Raw genomic sequence first — 17,153 nt, 5'->3', positions numbered from 1 at the left:
TTTGAACATGTTTGTACTTAGTCTGGCTTATCTGGTGGAAGATACAAATTCAGTGAACACATACACTAATTTGTAATTAATTAGAACTCTTCTACTTGGTAGAAATTTCCTCACGCATTTATTTTAAGGCCTCAAACTTGAATAACAATTCTGTGAGGGAGCGTGCAGTGTTATTGCCTTTGGCACCTAGCTTATAGTTTCGAATTAGGGTCTCGATGAGTGTTGTCTGACTGACTTGGTTTCTTAGGACCTTTCTCCCTCGTCTTTTCCCCAAGTAGTCCTTTTTCGTCTCTACTCTGGGAACTGAAATCTGCTCTGGTGAAGAAAGAATCTAATGAGGCTGATGCCTCAGCCTCAGAGCCTGACTGTGCCTTCCTTACCTGGAACCACAAACTATCGAGAGCCTCACCTATGGTCAGGTGATGTGCTCTGACCTTCAGGGATCTTATATGGAGAGATCCTGGGGTGATTTCCCACAAAGGAATACAAGATCTCTGTAACTAGGGGCTCTGCTACATCCAGACAGCTCTGTTCCAGGTGCTGTGACCAAGAGATAGCCTTGGGCAGTCTCTGAACAAAGGCTTTGACCACCCAATTTTATCATCTCAGCTGGTGGCTATTAAACTTAATTGTGCATAGGACTCACCTGGGGTATTTGTCAAATACCCTGGTGAACCCCAGGAGATTCTGATTGTCCAGATTGGGTTCCACGGATCTATGCATTTTACAGGCACTCAGCCCCCTGCTCCCTAAAGTGATTCTGCAGCAGGTGTTTCACAAACTGAGAAGTTCTAACAAGAAGTTATCCTTTCTCCCTGGCTTCCCATTGCTCCCTTGGCCTCCTTGCTGGAGGGCTGACCCGCCTTTATCAGACAAGGGACTGAATTGTGTTTGGAGCCCACCTGCCTTGGGACTGCCAACTGCAACTTCGAGATTCTCTTTTGCTTGAGATGTCCACTCCCTTGATAAAGGACCACTGTTTCTGCAGCCCCTATAACAACATGCTTCCTGCCTCTTTCCCACACTGCTCCCCATGTCTTCATCTGTCCCTTTCCACTTTGTGGTCTTCCTTTCTTTGCTCCTTGCACTGAAATCTCATTCCATTTAATATACCCAGTGTATTGCAACCTGGTGTCCTTCAGAATTCTTGAATGTGAAATGTCCTCCACCCTCACCCCTTTTCCTGCAAATAATGAACAAATTATTTCCAGGTTTGGAGGTTGCTGTGCATTCCCAGCACAGCAGAAGGGACCCTGCCAACCTGTTAACTTCCTTCCCAGAGAGTTTCAGGGTTTGTTTTTATGTTTTTGCATTAACCTGACCTGCCACCCTTTATGTTTTCAGTGCATTACTTTTCTTTTTCCCAAGTGTCCACTAACTTCTGGAACATGGCACAGAAGAAATGGGCCAGATGATTTATGGGATTTGATTGGGAGGATGGTTGCCAACAACCCCATTTCTCTCCTACTGGCAAGATAAGAAACAGACATGTCCGGAGGGACAATTAGTTTTTCAGGTAGCTGAGGCCACTTTTGACACAAAGCATGGGCTAGAAACTAGAAGTATAACTGGATTCATTCTACCAAGCTCTAGGAAAGTTTTTGCTCCCAGCACAGAGAGGTTTTGATGGAACATAACTTTAACAGTGACAGTCATTGGAATCACATGTAGCCGGGCTCCAAAACATGAGAGCAGATTAAAAAACCTTTGGGTTTTCAATGTGGGATAAGGAAACTGTCCTAACCAAGCAATCTGTACAAAGTACTGCCATCTTTCCTGGCCATGTCTTTGCTCACAGTGTCACAGGGTCTGTGGCCACTTGGGAGAGAGTGCACCGGACAATCTGGATAACAATGGAAATGGACAGAGGACACACCAGAGATATGGAGTCCAAATCTGAGCACTTCATTTCATTTCTTGGGTCATGGAATATTTTTTTCTCCAAAGCAAATGGAGATTCTTAAGAAAAAACTGACCTACACGAGATGTTAATCTGTTTATCAATAGAATGTAGTTTCTATGAAGACAGGGACCTTATCTACCTTGTTCACTGGCACACAGCGAGATCTTAATGAGCATTTGATGGATGAATAGGATTCTTAAGGCAACAGGGCTGTTGTGTGGTATATGGAAAGTGCAATGGACGAAGGATCCTAAAATCTGTATTCTAATTCTGGATCTGCCATTCTGGACGCTTGGAAAATAATAATCTCCTTAAGCCTCAGTAAAAAAAAAAAACAGATAGTATATCATTTGGTGAAGATTGTTGTGAGGAGATGAAATGAGACAATGAAAGTGAAAGGTTCTGGTAAGGAGAAGGTATCTAAGATGTTATTTTTTGCATTCTGTGTGAATACTAAGTTTCAAGAAACAAAAATAATATATTACAGTCGGCCCTCTGCGGTTTCGCATCTGCGGATGCAACTCAAAGCAGTCAGGTCTAATGATGGTTGAATCTGCGGATGCGAAACCTGAGGATACCGAGGACCGACTGTATTCATTGTACTATGCCGTTTATGTAAGGGATTTGAGCAGCTTGGCGTTTGGTCTCTGCTGGGGCTCCTGGAATTAATACCCAGGGGATATGAAAGGCCGACTGTACCCAAGGCTGTTTTGAGCTTTGGTTGAGGAACAGAGAATTCAGTGCAAAGTAAATATTTATGGTAAGGCCATAACATACTTCTGGTTGTTCCTTCTTACCCTGACCGATTGTACCCAGCTTTGGAGTTACAGGGGGTTTTATCTGCGGCGTGTCTTTTCTCACCCTATGCTGTCACCTTGGGTGACCACCTCTCCTCCACTAAATTTAACATTATTCCACTTCCAAAGTTTACTTCTTCCTGATCTTTCATTGAGTTGCCTCCTCTGCCTTTTCCTTCTTTTTTACCTAAGTACTTCCTATCTTTTTTTTTTTTTTTGACTTTTCCTTAATTGCTTTTTCTTGAAGGAAGCTTTCCTGACCCCACTCCTGACTGGGTTAGATTCCCATTGTCCCTGCCGTAGGCACTGAATAACTCTTTGTTGTATGTCCATCTCATCTGCTGGATGGAGTGTTTTGAAGGCAGAGACAGAAGGTTCTTCATTTCCTGTTATATCCACAATACCCAGTGCATTGCCTGCTCAATAATATTTTTTGGCTAATAATTGAGTGGATAAATGCATTCCACTTTTAAAAATTCATACTAATTACTTTTGTTAGAATTAAGTTTTAAAAATCATTCAATATTAATGAAATTCTTTTGTCTTGAGGATCCATCTACTTCTTATATAACTCAATTAATCATTAGTACTCAGTGTGTACTGAAAAGGATGTATGAAAAGGTATTTCATAAACTAAGTACAACAAGACAGATCTTGATATCTATCATGAAAATCACAAAGGAAGTGTTGATTTCTTTTTTGTAGTTCGTATATATCTGTTTTAGTGAAACTTCTCAGTGGTGACAGTTTTTTGAGGCAGTTACCAGCAGGGGACCCAGAATGTGGCTCCAAGATCTGGCCATGACTGATGTTGGGCAAGTCACTTAATACCTTTGAACCTCTTTGCTTATTGGTAAAAAATAGAAGTGAACCACCCTTTCTGACCTCACGTGATTTCTGGGAGGAACCAAAAGAGTAATATACATTAGGGTGTTTTATAAAGCATAGCACCTCTGCAAGGGGTTATCGCCATCAAACTTGCCATTCAATGGAGGTAAAATGTTGTTTATTAGTATTTAGGCTGATAATTTTTTTTTTTTTTTAAACATCAGGATTATACATTTGTCCTAGGGCCTGAGGTAAGAAAAAGGAACAAACTTTTCCTTACCTGTCTACAGCACTTCATCTTCCCCAGCTAATATTTTGGGCATTAGAAAAGGAGGAAGAGGAAAGAAGATTGCAGGGAGAGACAGAACCAATGGTCTGCTACATCTGGGAAGGAGGACAAACTGGCCAAACAAAAGAGAAGAAAACAACACAAAAACCTTGGTCTTTGCAGGCACCAATCAGCCCTTTTGCCATATATAATACTATGTAGTCTAGTGTTCTCATTTTTATGATGATTTGCTCTTTATTTCTGGAAAAACAAAACCCACAAAATTCAGCCTTTCAGTAAGAAAGAGGGTTATTAGAAGGTTAGGCTTTTTTGTTTGTTTGCTTTTTGTTTAGATTTTGGGTTTGCCAAAATGACACCTTCTCCCTTTATTCTCAGAAGTTTGTTCTCCCTCTTCTCTTCCATGTGGGACACTTAACTAACTTACTCATTTCAAGCAGGCTCCAAATGTCAGCTCAATGACCTCTCCCAATTTCTCTACTCATCCCCCAAACCTGCAGGCATTAGAGCATACTGCCATGGCGCACCGTCGTTAGGAAGCAAATGTTAGTAAAGAGAGAGTTTGACTGTCAAAAAACTCCAGGGATTTAGAATTTTTGTGTTCATTTTAAATGGCTGTTGAATGATCTGTGTGATTTTTTCCCCTCAGAACTCATTTAGGGTTTTATTAATGGCATATAAGCAATTAAGATTCTCAGAATATTTCACTGAATTAAAAAAAAAAACTAGGCCCTTATCCTCCTTTTGTTACATTACATTGTTTATTAATACTTTCCTAAGTTGCATAGTTTCAGGGCATAAGAAAAATCAAATGTATCCTCTGAAAATCAAAAAATTATTTTTATGAAAAAATTATCTTCATTACTAAGCCTCTCTTTTTTTGTGATTTTGAGTTAAGGGGTAGCCAGGAGAGAGGTATAGTAAGGTTATGAGCTTCCTAATACAAAAATGTATTTAAAAAATACAAAAACCTTGTAACATCATTAGCAAATATGTCTTTGGAATGACATCAGACAATATTAGGTCAATAAAATAATTTTATGAAGTAAGAATATTATAAGCAGAAAATTTGCAATTGCAGTTCCATTTTCTGCACATTTTCTTAAACTTTTATTTTTAATTTTTAAAAATTTTTTAACATCTTTATTGGAGTATAATTGTTTTACAGGGGTGTGTTAGTTTCTGCTTTATCTTAAAATTTTATAAATCAGTCTAGTTTGCTTTCAGTAATTTGTTTTGAACTACAAAATATGGAAATACAGTTTTAAAAAATACTGAGGAATCTGATATTGTTTATATTCAGGCATTCTAAATTAGGTGGGAGAATTTCTTTCTGAGCCTTGCCTAAAACCTGACATCTTGATTTTGACAATTACACTGAAAAACACAGCGTAATATATAAGAAAATGGCAGAATCATCTATATAAATTTACCCACTTATAGCATAAATGGATGTAAATAGCTATTCTGCTGTCAAAAACAATTTAAATGGCCAGGATGATGTATGCATTAGAGATGCACATATAGAGAAAAACACTTGGGTAATGGAAATGAAGTCAAGGACTAAATTACCTGATAGAGGCATAATAATCAAAGCAATACCACCTGTTTTCATAGTGCTTTATAAAGCACTTTTAGGAACACTGATTATCAGAGGTTGATAGGATCAAAGTGTTTATTCTCCTTCCAAAAATGAGAAAACTGAGACTCAGAATAGGTGATTTACCCAGGGTTACACAGAAAATGACAAAGCGGGGACTAATACCATGTCATGATTTTCAGTTCCATTTTCCATGACAGTACCCTGTTCATATTTGTTTTTTGAAGTGAGCTCTCCTTATTCCATGGCAGAGAGCCTCAGATGTAACCTGTGATGCTATGTGTGTTTAAGTAGATAAGTTAGTAGTAATTTGATTTATATTCTCTCTTACCCTGTATTGCTTTACTTCTTTTTTTTTTTTTTTTTTTTTTTTTTTTTTTGCGGTACGCGGGCCTCTCACTGTTGTGGCTTCTCCCGCTGCGGAGCACAGGCTCCGGACGCGCAGGCTCAGTGGCCGTGGCTCACGGGCCCAGCCGCTCCGCGGCACGTGGGATTCTCCCGGACCGGGGCACGAACCCGTGTCCCCTGCATCGGCAGGCGGACTCCCAACCACTGCGCCACCAGGGAAGCCCTGCTTTACTTCTTAATCTTGACACTGCAATATATTTTGCAGTCTCAAGAAAACACCCTGCATCTCTCTTTGGTTGCTAATTCAAATAGCACAAGTTGATTGAGCACCTATATTTGTCAAGGATGATGACTGGATGCCTTTATGATGAAGGCCCTTGAAGCTTACAGCCATATACATTAATATTATAAGGCAGTTTCAGCCTTTTTTTTTCATGTTGTGATTCAACAGAAGACAGTTGTCCTGTGTATAGCACACTTATTTTCTCTCTGACTTATTTTGGAATACCAGTAAATGAGAGTGGTGTAATTTCAGGGATAATCTTAAATCTGCACTATTTTGAAAATTTTGGTATTTCATCTAATATTGGTAGTAAGTGATTTGTGGTACCTTTGCCAATGATTTTGATTCATCGGTGCTTTTTGATATTGCGGCTGAGAGTCACTGATGTAAGAGACTTCCCTCAAAGAGGGTAAATTGATTTCAAGAGAACATACAGAAGAAGGCTAGCAATATGAATTACAGTATTCTGATAGAGGTTGTTTTCCTTTTACCCAGGACCTTGAAATGAGGAAGCAGATGGCCAGGAGGAAGGATGCTAAACATGAGGTGAGTGAGGGATGGTGGAGCATGGGAACAAGCAGTCAGTTCATTGAGTTCTTAGAGGGGACGGATCACAAGGGATTCAAACCTTCACAAGAAGAAATCACTTCTAGTGGGAGGGGGTTGGCCAGGGAATGTTGCCTGCCTACAGGAGCAGATTGCACCTAGGCCTTGAATAATTAGTAGGTTATGGCAAAATCCAAAAAGAGAGTGCTAAGAATTGCTCTCCAGGAAGGATAGCAGTGACAGAAGTCCAGGAATCCACAAAGAATTTTCCAGGAAATAACCAGTAGTCCAGTTTGACTGTGTAGGTATAGAGTAAGAAGTTAAAGCATCAGAAGGTAGAGTTTAGACTTTTTTGTCTGCTGTAAAAATTCTTCCTGGCCACCCCTGACCTACAAGAGTCTTCTTTCTTCTATTGGATTGGCCAAAAAGTTCGTTCAGGTTTTCTGAAACATCGCACAGGAAAACCCGGACGAACTTTTTGGCCAACCCAATACTTTCTTTTGCTATTTTAATAACTCATTAGTAATCAGCCTTGGACTTCTTATTAGTGTCTGGAATAAATGGGTGGTCTAATATGTTAGACCAGAAAGATGCTCTGATTATTAGATGCACATGTCATCTACATGCTTGATCAATCAATAAATGAATATATCAAGAAGTACCCATCACTTTGTTATTCTTCAACTGTAAGAATTCTCTGTTGTTATTTAATATTTTATGTATTTGATCATCTTTCTCAAGCTCAACAAAAACAGTTGAACTCAGGAACCGTATATGCCATAATCTTCTTTAAACCTTCACCACAGCTTCATCCATTGACCTTATTCCTTGTCTGGCCCCAGTCCTGGTCCTACTTCAGGAAGACGTTCAAGCCTAATTAACATTTAAGTTAATTAGTCCTTCAGGCAATGAGGAACCAAGAAGATTTGACACAAGCAGTAGTGGTACCCAGAGTAGATTTAAGAGCTTCATTTAATAGTGCAGGGATACAGTGTAAGATGCTAACAGTTGTGGCCAAAATGAGGATGGAAAGGAACATATTGATCTGAAAACCATTGTGAAAAAAAGACATTTGTCCTTGCGCTTTGGGTTTTTCTTGTTGGTATTAGAGGAATTCAGAGCAAGGGTTGCTCATGGGGGAAAGAAGTTTCAGGGAAGGATTTGCAAATAAAGTGGAGCTTACCGAGGCCTTAAAGCCTGGGGAATGTTAACATAACATGGATAAACAAGATCCAGTTAATATACATCTCGCATATACGGCCAAGAAACTAATGCCATGTGTTTAACCCTGTGAAACCCTTCCAACAACCCCGTGGTGGACTTTCGCCTCTCTTTTAAGTAGCTGGAGCGGGAGTAGTGGCTGCATGCTTCTAAGATAATTCCCTCAGAGGACATCTCTTAGTAGGCATTTAGTCCCTAATAAAATCCTAGCGGGAGGAGAACCATTCAGCCCTATTTTAACTTACCTTTGGTCTAACAGCAGCGGAGCCCTTTTCAGAATGTTCCATGGCCAATCAGGGTGGGTTATTAAAGTGCCTGGTGGTCTAGGATTGCTGCTACTTCCCCCAAGTTCTTATAAAGAGGAAGCACCTAACGCAGGGCATGCAGGAGCGTGTGCCAAGCAGAGGCAGTTTGTTGGATCATCACCGAGTTTTCTTTCTCAAATTAAGCTATTTCTTTCGATCCATAATTCAGTAAGCCAGACTCAAAACTAAACTCCTCATACTGAGATATAAGTTCTAGGTTTAGTTGAGGTGCTTCAACTAAGATTAGAAGATTTTTTTTTTTCCAAAACAGGAAATGATTTTTTTTCCCCAAAACAGGAAATGATTTTTTTCCCTCAGCCATCACTATAATGCCCAGATTGCAAGTGAGTAAAGAAAGAACAAAAGAAGACACAGCTGGGCTTCCCTGGTGGTGCAGTGGTTGAGAATCTGCCTGCCAATGCAGGGAACACGGGTTTGAGCCCTGGTCTGGGAAGATCCCACATGCCGCGGAGCAGCTAGGCCCGTGAGCCACAACTACTGAGCCTGCGCTTCTGGAGCCTGTGCTCCGCAACAAGAGGCCACGATAGTGAGAGGCCCGCACACCGCGATGAAGAGTGGCCCCCGTTTGCCACAACTAGAGAAAGCCCTCGCACAGATACGAAGACCCAACACAGCCAAAAAAATAAAAATATACATAAATCAAAAAAAAAAAAAAGACACAGCTGTTTCGTGCCTGTGGGCTGAAGCTTCCAGGAAGACTTTGTGGAAGAATCCAGCTTGATTTAAACCTTGAATAAAACATGGGATTGGGATTGATGGCAAAGGAGAGTCTTGGAATGATAGTAACTCCCGTTTGAATAGAACTTTCTACTTCACACGGTGTTTTCACCTGTGTTATTATATTTGCCCTTCACAACAGCTGTTTGACATAGCGCTTCTAATGACGTATTTATAGGTCTGTTCCTGCACAAAACTTGGAACACTCCAAGGGCAGCCACTACATGCATCTCCTGTGTTTAATATGGTACCTGATGCAGAGTAGGTAGGCTGGGAGTGTCAAGCAAATGAAGTAAATTCTTTCACCTTGAGTGCTTGGTATAGACAGGTATTATTAACCTGTATTATAGATGCAAAAACTGCGGTTTATAGAACTTAACTAAGTTGTCTAACTCAAAAGGCAGAACAGTGCCTCAAATATGACCCTAAATCCAGATCACTGCCACCACGCAATATTGTCTCTGTGCTGAGGGCCAAGATACACACTGAACCAAAGGGCTGACAAGACATACCTTTGTGGAGCAGCAAGGGAAATGCCAACACCCAAGTTTGTGTCCATAAAATGACCTGATAATAAATTCCAAAGCTCTGTGTCAACATTCACCTGAACATTGCAGAGATGACTCCGGAGGGACTGTAGGATAAGAGAATGTCCCCGGAATTCTACAGTGGTTGCTGAAAACATGATTTCTGTTTAGACAAAATATTCCTTTTGACCTTAGTTAAAGCACCTCAGCTAATGCATGTAACTGAAATCTGATGTATGAAGAGTACTCTGATTTCGAGGCTTTGAATCCTGGTTGGACATCTACCACTAACATGCTTATTATGTATAAAAAGCTCCTCATTTAAGAAAGCAATTCTTTGGATTATTTTTGCTTATTGCATAAAATGGGCCATGCCACAGATGTGAGGCACTAAGTCGATTCCAGTTCCATTCCCTTTGGGTTGCTTCACGTGCTTCATGATGTATCTTTTCATTCCTTTCCTCCCTCCCTCCTTCCTTCCTTCCTTGTATTATGGTAAGACACTTAAAATGAGACCTACCCTCTTAAATTTTTTAGTGTACATTACGGTATTATCACTTCACACCTGTTAGGATAACTTAATCAAAAAAACTCACAAAGGATAACAAGTGTTGGTGAGGATGTGGAGAAATTGGAACCTTTGTGCAAAATGCAAAATGTTGCAACATCTGGGGAAAACAGTATGGAAGTTCCTTAAAAAATTGAAAACAGACTGCCACCTGATCCAGCAATCCCACTGCTGGGTATATATCCAAAAAATTGAAATCAGGATCTCAAAAGAGGTATTAGCACCCCCATGTTCATTGTTGCATTATTCATAGTAGCCTAACAACCTAAATGTCCATTGGTGGATAAATGGATAAAGAAAATGTGTCGCTTCTGAAGAGACGTTTTTCCAAAGAAGCCATACAGATGGCCATCGGGTACATGGAAAGGTGCTCAACATCACTAATCATCAGGGAAATGCGCATCCAAACCCCAATGAGATATCACATCAGACCTGTTAGAATGGCTCTTATCCAAAAGAGAAGAAATAACAAGCGTTTGCAAGGATGTGGAGAAAAGGGGACCCTTGCACACTTTGGTGGGAATATAAATTGGTGCAGCCACTGTGGAAGACAGTTTGGAGGTTCCTCAAAAAGTTAAAAATCACACTGCCATGTGAACCCAGCAATTCCAACGCTGGGTGTTTATCCAAAGAAATGAAATCAATATCTTGAAAAGATATATGTACCCTAATGTTCGTTGCAGCATTATTTACAATAGCCAAGATACGGAAGCAACCTGAGTCCATTGATGGACAAATGGATAAAGAAAATGTGCATAAAGAAAATATTATTCAGCCTTGAAATAGAAGGAAATCCTGCTATTTGTGACAACGTGAATGAAACTTGAGGGCATTATATTAAGTTAAATAAGGCAGATAAAGACAAATACTGTATGATCTCATATATGCCATGGAAAGGAAAAATATCTTGCTTATAATGTTCTTGTGAGAACTTAATGTATAACATTTGTGAAGGGACTACCCCAGTATCTGATGCATAGTAATTACAGTAATGGAAGCAATTGTTATTATTAGCCTTACTCGTTTTAGAACATCTCTAAATATAAGTTATAGCATTAATTTGAAGTTGACTTTGGGGAGGAGTGAAGAGAAGACTACTGTAGCCATCCTAGCCTATGGCTCAGCACCCAGCTGGCCTCTGCAAAGGCAGCCTCTTTCTCTTCTGTGGACTCTGAATTTTTATCATTATACAGTGTCCTTCTTTATCTTTCTTTATGGCCTTTGTTTTAAGGTCTATTTTGTCTGATACGAGTGTTGGGACCCTGCTTTTTTGTCATTTCTGTTTGCATGACATGTCTTTTTCCCATCCCTTTGCTTTCAGTCTGTGTGTGTCCTTTGCCCTGAAGTGGGTCTCTTGTAGGCAGCATATTGTAGGCTCTTGTATTTTTATCCGATCTGCCACTCTGTCTTTAGATTGAGCATTTTATGGACTCTGAATTGTATATAACTGTGTGCCTAGCTGTTTCTGAACACTCGATTCAGGTTTATTTTATTATTATTTAGTTTCTATTACTCTTAATTCTATTTGCACTGGCATTGGTTATTGTTTATGATATTAAATGAGTTAATATGATAAACAATTGTTCTATGGGAGAGGGGTTCCATATTTGCACTGCAGTGATCTCTTTTTCTGACTCTGTTTCCCGATAGACAATTGATTTTCAAGGGCATTAGTCTTGACTTGGTCATCCATTTATCTCCAGAGTCTTGTCAGTGCTTGGCTTATAGTAGATGCTTAGTAAATGATCATTACATGGAGGAAGAAATAATTGAAGGGATGAGAGGCAAAAAAATCCTAACACAGGTATCACATTTTGGGCTTACTTTCAAATCTGAGTTCCTTACTCATTTAATAATGACTATTATTACATTGCTGTTACTAGATTCCCTAAGGTGTTATTGAACAATTATACCCACTAAAATTAGATGCCGCATCTACTAGGTGAAAAGCAGTTACTCAGCTGACTAGGGGTTGATCTTTCACATAACTGATATCATGACGTAGCAACAGTAAAAAGAACCCCCTACCACCCTCCTTCCTTCAGGCACTGAATGAGGGCTTTAGATCTGTATCATTTGATTAAGGGGTCCCTTTCTCAAAGAGAGACTGGGAGACTCAATATCTGTGCCTCTCCTTCATGGGGTATAACACGAGCACATCAGAATGCAGATTCCAGGGAGCACTGAGGTGGAATCCCCCTGCTGAGACAGGCAATAGTAACATTCATTGTTGAGGATTTAGCCAATCCCGAGAGCGGACCATCTCCGTATGAACTCCCACGTAACAGTGCTTAGAGAATTTCTGGTTCTTAGAGCACCTCCCTGTTTAGGACTCTCTTTCACTTCTCCTGCAATCAGGAAGACTGCTCTGAAACACGCTTAGACTGTCCACTGTGAAAATATGAAAAGGTGACAAGTTATGCTATAGTCAGACAGAAAGAAAAAGAATGTTCACATAAAGGGAAAACGGCGACATAGTATTTCAGGAAGCTAGAGTGTTAGGGATACATACAGTGTTCCTTTTCCTTTCCAAGTGGGGGGGCGAGGGGGGAGATGTGAGGGGGTGTCTCTAAGGCCCTGCCAGTGTTGCAGATAAGGTCATGCTGTTCTGCCCTGCTATGACTGCACGCCTTGTAAAACTCCTTCTCTCCTGCCCGGCAACATGGCTCTGCAAGGATCTCCCCAGGCATGACTTCATAGGGTCCGGTCCATTCTGTAGTGTCATCATAGAAAACATAGGCAAATGAGATGCCGGCCGACACTCCTGGTTTTCTGTGGTTGTTGGAGCTTCCCTCGGTCCCTCCCTGGGACTGGTTGTTTGGTAATGGCTGCAGAATCAGCCCAGATGTTTGCAGAGTAAATAGGATGCTTGACTGTGACTCTGGGAAGCAACTGGGGGGAGGAGTGGGAATGGATAAGAAAGAGGACCTTATCAGCTGGTACTAAAAGTATCTATGAAAGTTTCATACAGTTATGCTTTTTCCAGCCCTTCCATTCTATTCCAGAACAAGCAAATTGGGATTAACTACTCTAACCCCTTATTTAGAAATAGTATACATTGCAGTTGTCTCCTCTCTGATATCTTAATATCTTTCTCTTAATATTCATTTTAAACTTATCTCTTTTGGATAAATATTTTTTGTGTGTATTCATATAAACAAATAGGACTCCTCCCATATATGCTTTCTCTCTGTCAGTTTTTACTTGATGTTAAAGAAATGGAAAGAAAAAGTAGGAAGGGAAGATCATTTGTTTCTACTTAACTATGCTTATCTGTGAGGCTGAGGTGTTTGCTCCATCAGAACTCTCTTAACTGCAGCATACACTGCTCCCCTCTGCCTAGCAGGACATATCAGTGTAATAAGCCTTGCCATTACCTTGGCTATATTCAAACAAATGCCGAATGGTATCTTACTGTTGTAGGGAAATTTAGACCATTACAGTGTAACACATTGAGTGGCTACCTTTGTAGATCTGGACCTGACCCAAGGAAGCTGGGGTCCCCTTGCTGTCTGCCGTCTCCCTCCTCCCCCCCCACCCCCATTCTCAAACAAGACAGCCTTGAGCAAATCTAATCGCTAGGCTGATCAGATCTGAGTTCCAAGCACTGACTAAACTCTCTCAAGAATACCGCTTGACGGAATTGAGACCTTATGTTTACCATGAATAGCTTCATCTCCTACACAAGTGGATTATTTCAGAATATCGGTTTATGGACTGACTAAATCTGAATGACCTTGGAAACTTGTTACACTACAGATTCCTAGGTTGTGCTGACCAAGACTTTGCCTTAGGATGTTTGATAGGCAGCCAAGTTTGCTACGCTTGGGAACTCCAGTCCGAGACAGTGCCTCAAATTACAAGTCACTTTGGACAGAGCCCCTGCGCTCATTTGATGCAGTCATTTTCACCGTGTCCTGTCAACTCTGATGCTGTCTGAATGATTTTCAAGTAGAGGAATTGTGCCACTTAGTTATATCTGAATAGAAGGAAACTAGGAGCCCCGGTAGCAGTCTGTTGAGTTACCCGCCACAAAATGATCCACTGAGGCTTATCTTCCAGACACACTGAGATCCAAAGAAAGCTGTATAAAGGGATTGTGGGTATAAGACTATCAGATACACCAGTGTGCACACATATGTGCCTGCACGTGTACACGTGCTCTCACTGCCTTGTTTCTGGGAGCCGTGAACGAAGTCAGCCAAGCTCTTGACCAGGGCTGCTGTGAATGATGGCTCAGGCTGTACACTGCACAGTTCAGGGCATCATTTTCACAGACTGTGATGTGAACGGCCCCCAGAAGTTGTGCAGTGTCCTTGTAGAAAGTTAGACATTATTTTGAAAACCAGAAGGCACCCACTACTGTGGAATCGAACAACGTTTGGAGGTGAAAGTTCACGGGATTAGATTCTCTTCTTGCTCTGCAGCGGGATCTCAAGCTCTGCTCTCAGCACATGGGCGCACATATGTACACACTGTATCTTCTGCACTTCCCCTTTCCTTTAATCCAGGCTGATTTGCGAGAGCTTCCCTCCCACACTTCAGTACCACAGATGGATTGGGAAAAGCCACAACAAATTAGGGGTGGGGAGTTAGTTCATGGGGGACAATTTCCCAACTCAGGGCTCCTCCAGCCTTCTTTATCTCCAGAGCCCTTTTCTTGAAACCCAGTCCCATGCAATAAAGCACGTTTATTTCATGCAGACAAAGCTTAGTCGATGCTTATAGTTCCAGCTACCCCAGTTTCCTGGGCACAGCTTGGTTGGGAGGGCCTGGTATGACGGAACATGCACAGCGCAGCGACAGGGTGTGTTCACCACCAAACACAGAGAAGGAAGGGAGCTGCAAAGCTACGGTAGCTAGAGGAGGACTAGCTTTCCTGATTTCAGTTCACGAAAAGCCTCTGGCCTCTACAGTTCACTCATTTGGCCTGGCATTTGCCCTTGGCTGTGAGATGACATTTCATTCAAAGTAAGTCAGATGAATTCCCAGGCTTGTGGGATCAGGGCTGGAGTCTCCCCTCCATTGCAGTCCTTCCCTCAAAACCAGTCCTAGGCTTTTGCATTTGTTTTTGTTAAGCAATTGGATCGTCCTGAAATGTGTATTTCCTCCAATCTCTTCCACTTTGCAAACTCCACAGAAGCATGTAACCAGTAATTTAAAACCCACAGGGACACTGACTGTGAGCTGAGGCTTCAGACATGCAAAGCGCACAACCCTGGGGAACAGCAGCGTCCGGGACAGGAGGCTCCCATCACTTCACACGTGGGTGGCGTGGGTTTTTGCAAATCAAACGCACGTAGAAACCCAGTGGTGGCCCAGGTTGGACACACTGCACGGGAGGCACGGTGGAGTGAGGACCCAGACCAGGGAGCCACCTGTTCCTGTAGCTTGCGTACATTTAGTTCACACCACCTCAGGCCACTCACACTTTGCTTACCTGCTCATTGTTGCTCTCCCACCATTCCCCATACTCCCTTTGGGGGTGAAACACTCTATTTCCGACTTGTGCTGGGCCAGTCTCCTGTCTTTGTACCTGGTGAGCACGAACAGGGACAGGAGCAAACAGAGAGATGTGATTGTGTGCTTCCCTTGCCGGGCTGAGGAAGAGCTGGGGCTGCAGAGGGTGGCCCCTCGCCCGAACAGGGCTCCTGCTTTCACTGCGGTGGCTGACCTGTGATGCTATAGATGGTTGTGATGGTATATCGATAACACTGGGGGGTAATTTTGTTACTCCTTGGTTGAACCACATGTGATCTACCCTTTTACATTGCCTGTTGATCATATTTAATAGTCAGTGGTAAAAAGGATGTAATTCATAGCCTCTAAGAAAAAGATGAATATCAGTACATTAGAATTTAGTGTTTACCATATGCCAGACCTGGTGCTGGAACTTGACCCAAATGTAGTCCTGGCAACAACTTGTGGCAGAGCCTCTGCTATTATTGTATCCATTTTACTGAAGCAGAAACTTAAGATTATAAGGATTATGTAGATTGATCCAGGATTTTGGACACAGGAATCTAAGTTCAGAACCTACACTTTTAGCCATTATAATGTGTTTGCCTTCTAGTTTAAAAAGTCATTCTTATCATTAATGAACCTTCCATGAGTGGTACTGTGTCTGAGCGTGATACTAGAGACTGGTGATGCCAAAAGAGAAAAGAGACGTTCCTTGGATGTGAGAGGTTTACATAACCATTAAGCTGAAGTGTGACAGTCAGTATTGGGCTGCTTGCATTGTGGTGAGTGGCTTAAACAGCTTTTATATCAGAGTTAACAATTCACCACATCTGGAAGGTACTAGAAATTTCATCTAAAATAAGTTAAGAGATTTCCAACATTTGTCTGCTACATGGTGCATCAGGATGAACCCTTATACTTGTATGACAGTTTTCAGAGCCAACATGCTTTCACAGAAATAATCTCTTTTTTTAATTCATCAGTTTAAGCCCGTGGGATAATTGAAGAGGCATTGTTATCCCCATTTGCCAAATGAGGAAACTGAGACTTACTTAACTGACTTGACCAAAATCACAAGCCTAGTGAGGAGAGAGTAATAGTCAGTAGAGCTTGCAAGCGTCCAAGGCTCTTAAGGTTTATTATTATCTTTATTACATTTTCCCTTCTAAATCTGGAGCCTGATCTGGTGCCACTTCGTCCACGTTCCTGTTATTCAGCAGGTAGTGATAAAGTGGCTATCAGAAGACCTGTTTACTCTTGATATAGTCACTTTTAAAAAAAGTTTTCTTTTTCTGCTGTCTCAGAATTCATGTTAAATAAAACAAAAGGCAACAAAATTAAAATCATTATTTGTCCTGGGATAAAGGGCTTGCTCATAACTTTTTTCTCTTCTTAGATGTGAAAAGTATTTAGTATTTGAGTGAAAGTGAAATGGCTCGTTAAGTCAAGCAAAATGGATTACCTTCTTCAGTGAACATTAGTTGAGCATCTATTAAATTCTAGGCAATGGGCTTTGTCCTAGGGATAGAGAGATAAATAATCTTCAGGTCCTGCCTCATAGAGCTCACAGTCTCATGGGAGAAGGAAGGGGAGAAGACAGTATGTACACAGTAACCCTAGGTCTAAGCCATAAAGAAGAGAGGAAAAGAACTTAAAAAGACTTTCTTTGAGAAGGTAAAGCATCGGACCAAACCAGATTGAGCAGCTTTTATTTCACCAAAGAAAACACCTTGGAAGAGG

At 41.3% G+C, this 17,153-nt stretch overlaps 1 protein-coding gene and 1 long non-coding RNA gene across 5 annotated transcripts in view; one reads left to right on the top strand and one right to left on the bottom strand.

The window, feature by feature from the left end:
• The window catches only part of GRM5 (glutamate metabotropic receptor 5), a 533,478-nt gene that overhangs the window by 1,758 nt on the left and 514,567 nt on the right, over positions 1 to 17,153 (bottom strand). The window contains exon 8 of one of the 3 annotated variants that reach the window (XM_019948818.3): positions 15,391 to 15,486. The exons of the other annotated variants lie outside the window; for them this stretch is intronic. Coding sequence (XP_019804377.2) covers positions 15,391 to 15,486 — 96 coding nt within the window. The remainder of the gene's footprint in view (positions 1 to 15,390; positions 15,487 to 17,153) is intronic. 3 annotated transcript variants of the gene reach the window in all.
• Positions 1 to 17,153, top strand: part of LOC109552342 (uncharacterized) — a 265,244-nt gene that overhangs the window by 730 nt on the left and 247,361 nt on the right. For both annotated transcript variants that reach the window (XR_012333377.1, XR_012333376.1), the window contains exon 2: positions 6,541 to 6,591. This is a non-coding gene — a long non-coding RNA (uncharacterized lncRNA). The remainder of the gene's footprint in view (positions 1 to 6,540; positions 6,592 to 17,153) is intronic.

Source organism: Tursiops truncatus, chromosome 8 (assembly GCF_011762595.2).
Source record: "Tursiops truncatus isolate mTurTru1 chromosome 8, mTurTru1.mat.Y, whole genome shotgun sequence".
In the NCBI taxonomy this organism is placed as follows: domain Eukaryota; kingdom Metazoa; phylum Chordata; class Mammalia; order Artiodactyla; family Delphinidae; genus Tursiops; species Tursiops truncatus.
This window is presented reverse-complemented; position numbering and strand designations above follow the sequence as displayed.